Raw genomic sequence first — 6,678 nt, 5'->3', positions numbered from 1 at the left:
CCTGCCCAGCCCCTGCACTCGGTCCCATGCACTGACTTTCTAATCTGTGGTTCTGCTGCCCCATTGGGTGGCATGACACCTCTGGCAGGAACGGTGCCCTAGGCCCAGTACCCTCCCCGCTGCGTCAGCTGAGACTGGCCACCCTCGTCCCAGCCCACATTCCTCCGGCTGGCACCTGGGCACGAGGCAAGCAGAGGGCAGGGACCACGGCGCCTCCTTTCCTCGCTGCCCTCTCCCTGCAGCAGGAGCGCGGGCAGGCCCTGCTGTGCAGTGAGTGGGTCCTGGCTACTGCTGGGCGGCCATGGCACCGTGTGTGGTAGGTGCCAACATGCCACTTCTCCTGTGCCACCTCCTGGCTTGGCAGGCGGGTGCTGTGCCCCCGGGGGAGCCCACGCAGTCTCCAGCACCATGCTCTGGCCGCGAAAATGAGCTCTGGCCTTCAGCTGCCCTGCAGGGCTCCCTGGCTGGCCTCAGACGGGCACCAGGGTCCCTGCTGGTCGAGACCTGTTGGTTTCATACCCCCAGCCAGGGCTTAATTTGTAATGACAGAGTGGTCAGAGCTCAAGCTGTTTTTTTACATTCACAACTCACGTGCCAGGCCCAGGGGCGCCGGGGCTCAGCCCTTAGGGGGACCAGACAGCAAAGGTGAGAAATCGGGACAGGGGTGGGGGGTAATAGGAGCCTATATAAGAAGAAGACCCAACAATCGGGACTATCCCTATAAAATCAGGACACCTGGTCACTGTATCAGCCCTGCCAGGCCCGGGGGCGCCAGGGCTCAGCCCTGCCACAAAGGAAGTGCTGCTCCCAGCTCCATTGGCTCCTGACCAGCGTTCCCAAAGGAAAGGCTGGAGCCTACAGGTGCGGGAAGCTGCTAGAAGGCAGCCAATGGCCGTGCCCCAGATCTCAGCCCCCTGGAAAACAGCAGCCCCCCAGTGACCTGCACAGGAGCACGTAGGCAGGCAACATCCCCCCCCAAGGGCCAGCTCTGGGCTGCAGCTTGGGGCCTCCTCCCAAGCATTCGCCGTCCTCAGGCTCTGCTAACTGGGCGCACGACCCATTGGGCCCTGCTCCTGCAATTCCAGACTCCTGCCGCGTCCCACTGCCTGGGACCTTCCCCCAGGAGCCTGCCCCAGCCACTGGCACCATTAGAGCCAGGAACTGGTCTTAGCATCTTCCTCGGCAGGGAATCTGCTGTCCAGGCCCCTCCTCTGTCACTCACGCTCGCCTCCTGGCCGTGCCGCCCCCTCACCCAGCCCTGAGCTCACCCGAGAGCCGATGGCACAAGCTGGGAATCAGCCGGGACCTAAGGAACGCTTACAATGGTGCTGCAGGGGGCTCAGGAGGGGGACGCTTCCTGGGGCCAGCACCGACTCCAATGCCCCAGCATGGTACCAGGGTGCGGCCCTGCAGGGGGCACTTGTCCCTGTGGTCAATGCTGCTGACCCCACTGGCCCAGCACCATGCGTCAGATCAAATGCAATGGTGAGGGGCTCCTGCCTGTTAAAGCCCCCTGGTGCTCTCCGCCAGAGGCAGGAAGGGCCCTGGGTCCTGCCTGGACTCCAGCTCCTCTCCAAATGTCCCTGCACACCAGCCTTTCCTGAGCTGACGCAGGCTCCTGCCCACAGCTGCTGGGTAGGGTCTGGGCAGCTGCCACCTCGCCCGGTGCCGCTTGCAGGCTGCTCTGGGCCCGCCGTGCGGATGCCGCTGGAGAGTTCAGCCTTTGGGAGCTTTGTTCTCTCAAGGCAGCTGGACTGGGCAGAGTCCCAGCCCTGGCTCCGCCCACCCCCAAGCTCCCCCCACTCATGCCAAAGCTTGCTGGGTTCTCTAGCTCTGCAGCACTTCGAGCCGCTAGCCCCTGGCCTTGCCAGAGAGGGGGCATCAAGAGCTCTGCCCCCTGTACCACATGTGGCTCTGCTCACATGGGGAGCAGTGAAATGGGGAATGCTGACATTTGCACAGCCAGCAGTAAGCAAATCAACAGGGGCCAGGCCCACCTTGCTGGGCTGCTGCGTCCTGCTTGGAGTTGTGCTCCTGCTAGGGAGCAGCAGGCAATGCGCACACGACCTGTGGAACTCACTGCCAGGGCATGTGAAGGTGGAGCTGTAACTAGACACGTTCATGGAGGACAGGTCCATCAAGGGCTATTAAGCCAGATGGGCAGGGATGCAGCCCCACGCTCTGGGAGTGGAGATCACTTGATGATTGTCCTGTTCAGTCCCCCTGAAGCACCTGGCACTGGCCACTGCCGGCAGACAGTCCCAATCTTGTCACTCTCATTCAGAAAAGAGTTCTCCAGAGCCCAGCTCAGTCACGTCACTGTTCTCTGCCCCTCCTCTGGGGCTGCAGGTCCTGCTGGAGCTGGGCTGACCAGGACTGAGCACACCAGCCAGCTGCAGTGGGACAGCGATTTACAGAGTGGCATTGTACTTTCCAGATTAGTCTCCAGCCCATTCTTTACCCAGCCCGATTTGTGCTTTTACCCACAGCATCACGTTGAGCGGGGGTCTCCACTGAGCTATCAGCAGTGATGCCCAGGGTCCCTCTCTGAGCTGAGAGCTAACTCAGACCCCTGTAAGCCAGCTAAGCAGTTCAAATTTTTCCTTCCAAGGTGCATTATTTCCCTTTTTCAACATTGAGCTTAATTTTCCATCATGTGACCCATTCCCCAGGCCTGGTCAGGGCTTGCTGAAGTTCCTTAATCTTCTCTGAATAATTATGTTATTGCAAATGTTGCTAGCTGTCTGCTCACCCCCTTTCCAGCTTGTGATAAATGAAGGGGGGGGGGAGCTCCCTTTTATGGATACCCAGCCAGCCAGTAGCTATAAAATCCCTCTTAGTAGCTGTTCTCCAATTGCTCTACCTGTAAAGGGTTAAAAAGTCTCACTGTTGTGCATAGGTAAAAGGAAGTGAGTGAGCACCTGGCCAAAAGAGCCAATGGGAAGGCTAGAACTTTTGAAAATTCAAATAAGACTCCCCTTTTGTCTGTCTGTGGTGGTTCTCCGGGGAGAGGCGGACAGGACAGAGCTATGCTGTGAGACGCTTGGGCCACGTATGAAAAATCATCAGTATCATACCTAGAAACTACGCATTTGAAACCCCAGATATTTAAGTAGATCAGGAAATGTCTAGGAAGTCGTGATTAGATTTACCCCTTTTATTTCTTTATGGCTTGTGGATTCCTCTGTGCTAAACCCAGGTGCTTTTATTTTGCCTGTAATCTTTAAGCTGGACCTTAAGAAATCTATTCTTGATGCTTAATCCTTGGAGGGTTCCCCCAACCTCCAAATCTAGCAAATGCCTAAGTTCCCAGGGGGAATTAGCTTTCTCAGCTCTTCCGCAGAGGGGGGGTGATGGAAGGGCTTGAGGGTACCCCACAGGAAGGAATTCCCAAGTGCACCTTCCTGGGCTCTCAAAGGGGTTTTGCATTTGGGTGGTGGCAGCATCTACCAGTCCAAGGTCAGAGAGAAGCTGTATCCTTAGGAGTTTAATACAAGCCTGGAGTGGCCAGTATTAATTTGTAGAGTCCTTGCAGGCCCCCACCTTCTGCCCTCGAAGTGCCAGAGTGGGGAATCAGCCTTAACACAGCTCATTAGCAAATCTAGGACCCAACCTAGTCAGGAAGCTCCAGGCCCCACTTCTAACCTTTTGCTAGAATGTGAACTGTCTCCCCTTGTTCTTGGCTGTCTGTCCCCGGGCCAGTCTTTGCTCCATAACAATACTTCGCTCTCACTCCCTGAACACTTCGCTCCCCGCCTGGGACTTTGCCAAAGGTCTTTGAAATCTAAATAATTACATCAGCTGATTCCCCGTCATCTACTAGTGTCACCACAGCCAAAAAATCCTCATAGATTAGCAAGTTTTCCTTTACAGAACCCCTGCTGGCTAGACCCGGTCACAGCACGACCTACCAGGTATTCGATTATTAATCCTCAGTCCAAGCCCTTCGCTAGGCCCAGAGCTACGGCTTACTGGTCAGCCAGCCCCATCTCCCTCCGAACCTGGCTGACGTCTGGGTACATTTACTACCCTCCAGTCCGGAGCTGTTCTTACAGCAGTTCCCTGGGTCTGGGAGCAGCAGCTCTGCTAATTCACGCTTACGCGCTCTGAACCCTTGGCTTGACCTAGCCACGGGGGCCTGATGACTTAGTGCATTTTAAATGATCGGTTTGTTCTGGCCTCTCTTTGTCCGACCCCTCGCTCGCTGCTGGTGCCTCCCCTTTGCTGCCAGGAAAGAGCAGGTGGGAGGGAGGTGTCTCCACCATCCTCAGGGGGGACGACTCCTGCAAAGGAATCATTCAGCGTCTCAGCTACAGCCTGAATTGCTCCTTGTGCAACCAGCAGACCCCTTCCCTTGCACCTGTTTTGCTGCTGCCCAGGCAGACATCTTGGATTAACCCCTTTAGCGAACTGCTCGTCACACTCCGCTGGGGCCTGTCCCCTCCTCTGCTCCCTGGGGGAACTGCTGCATGAAGGGCCACCCTGACAGCCTGGATTTGTTTGGCTCAGAGCCGCGCCCAGGTGCTTCCCCAAGGCCCTGGTGGCAGACACCTCCTGGGACTCAGGAGCAGCAGTGGGGGATTGTCCTCCCCTGCAGCATCTCATGCCCAGACGAGGGCGTAGGTCCTGCCCAGCTCGGGACAAGGCCGCAGGGAAGATGGGGGGCAATTTCCCCCAGGAAAGCCACAGAAGCCTTCAGCCAATGGCTTGGGGAAGGACTCAAAGGCACAGGGGCCCTGCCCCATGCTCTGCAAGAACTACAGGCTCCAGGGCAGCTGACGCTTGCTAGATAAGTGTTTATTAAGGCACTAAAAGCACCGTGGCTACACCACGTACTGCCCCCTACAGGCAGGGCAGCTCCGGGTAAGGCAGCCAAGCTGCCAGCAAATGCATTTCCTAAGTCCTGGCCTGTCGATGCCGGCTTCACAGAGGGCTCAGCTCCTTGCCCCACGGCCCCACCAGTGAAGTAGCAGCTTCTGCAGGCACGGTGAGGGGCTTCCTCTTCCCCACGGGTTTCAGCTTCCCCCTCACCTCCGTGTTTGCAGAGTCCAGGTCAGTTCCACAGGGGCAGCAAGTCTGCTACTGCCTCGCCTGGGGACACTGCAGAGCCGGGAAAAGCCTTTGTGCAGGGGCACCAGACAGCATGGGGGCAGAGACCCACCCCACCTCTCAGCAGCCCTCGGGGGGCTGTGGGGCCAGGCCCAGTGTGTAGCCCAGGCAGGATAGCAGCTGCGTGGTGGCAGGGAACAAGGCCAGTAGTATCCAGTGCAGCTATGGGGCTGGTGTGGACTAGCTCCTTCCAGGACAGCCAAGAGCAGGCACCAGGCAGGCCTGGGCTCGGGGACTGTACGTGGGCCCTGCCCATGAAGCAAGGGCTTCCTGCACAGCGAGCCTAGGGGCTTGCAGCAAGGCCAGGGCTCCTGATAAGGGGGAACAGAGCAGCCCTACAGGATCCCCCCACCCACCCCACAGCTTCCAGCCAGCTAGCAGCCTGGCCAGTGGAGAGGCACCAGTCCCACGTGGGGGGCGTGGGGAGGGGGAAAAGGGTGGATCCAGCTGGCCACCCCATAGGGGCAGAGCAGCCCTGCTCCAGCTATGCTGAGCCCAAGGGTGGGAGAGGCTTGGACAGGTCCAGCCCCCAGGGGAGGTGCCTGGCTCCGTTGGCTGTGGGTACAGAAGGGAGGGGACAGGTGGCCCCAGCACTGCCTGGTCCCCCTGCGGGCCCAGGTGAGACACCAGAGGGGTAGAGAACAATCCAGACAGAAGACAGGCCATTGAGGGGCAAGAGAGCAGCAGGCTCTGCTTTGCCACCCAGGCAGGCCAGAAGCGGCACAGGGAGTGGCAGCTCCAGCCCCTGCTCCCTGGGGCCCCATGGAGCAAGAGAAGGGGCAGAGACAGGTGTGTGCAGGGCCAACGTGTGCAGTGTGGCAGCGGGAGCCTCCCCTTACACGTGGGAGAAGGCATGGCTCTTGCAGAGGGGTTTGTCCTTCTTGGAGTAGAACGTCTTCCCTTCCAGGCTGACCTGGCAGATCTAAGGAGAGAGCAGGAGGTCAAGGGAAAGACCAGCTCTCCCTCCACAACACCCCATCCACACCCTTCCCCCCCACCCCCGGCAGACCCCCGCCATAGCCCTCTGGGGGGGGGGGGCAGAGGGCAGCTGGAGCTGCCCCCAACACAGGCCAGCTCAGCGCAAAAAGCAGGTGCAGCCAATCCTGCTCATGCCACCGCCAGCGAAGAGGCTGGTGCAGAGTGAGGAGCCCCCCCTGGCAGGGGCCAGCCCCATCATCTCAGGGTGAGCAATAGCGAGGGGCTGCCGGGCTGCTCTTACCGCACAGACGAAGCAGGTGTCATGCCAGCTGAATCCCAGCGCCTCCAGGAACCGGTCACCAGCATCGATCTTGAAGTCGCAGCCGCGGCATTTTGTGCCAAACATCTTCTCGTAGTCTGGGGAGAGAGTGGACTGAGATAGGCCTCCCCAGAGCACCCCCCCCGGGAGAGCCGGGGGAGTCCGGAGGTTGCTTTGTGGGTGGGTTTTATTTGTGCCTGGCTCTAACTGGGGCTAACGCTCAGGTAGTGGGTGGCCATCCCCTGCCCCATTTTAACAGCTCTGCCAGCGCCCCTCAGTCCCGATCCGCAGCCCCTGCCAGCCCAGCCCAGGGCTCCCCCAGCGCCCCTCAG

General features: G+C 59.3%; 1 protein-coding gene across 9 annotated transcripts in view; it reads right to left on the bottom strand.

Annotated features, from left to right (window-relative positions):
• Positions 1–5,111: 5,111 nt before the first annotated feature.
• PDLIM7 (PDZ and LIM domain 7) overlaps positions 5,112–6,678 on the bottom strand; it is a 19,354-nt gene continuing 17,787 nt past the window's right edge. For all 9 annotated transcript variants that reach the window (XM_026659439.2, XM_026659450.2, XM_026659441.2 and 6 more), the window contains 2 exons: positions 6,329–6,444; positions 5,112–6,031 (listed from right to left, as the gene is read on the bottom strand). In XM_026659439.2, coding sequence (XP_026515224.1) covers positions 5,945–6,031; positions 6,329–6,444 — 203 coding nt within the window. In that variant the 3' untranslated portion in view covers positions 5,112–5,944. The remainder of the gene's footprint in view (positions 6,032–6,328; positions 6,445–6,678) is intronic.

This window comes from Terrapene carolina, unplaced genomic scaffold, assembly GCF_002925995.2.
Source record: "Terrapene carolina triunguis isolate 2854851 unplaced genomic scaffold, T_m_triunguis-2.0 Scaffold629, whole genome shotgun sequence".
Lineage (NCBI taxonomy): Eukaryota > Metazoa > Chordata > Testudines > Emydidae > Terrapene > Terrapene triunguis.
This window is presented reverse-complemented; position numbering and strand designations above follow the sequence as displayed.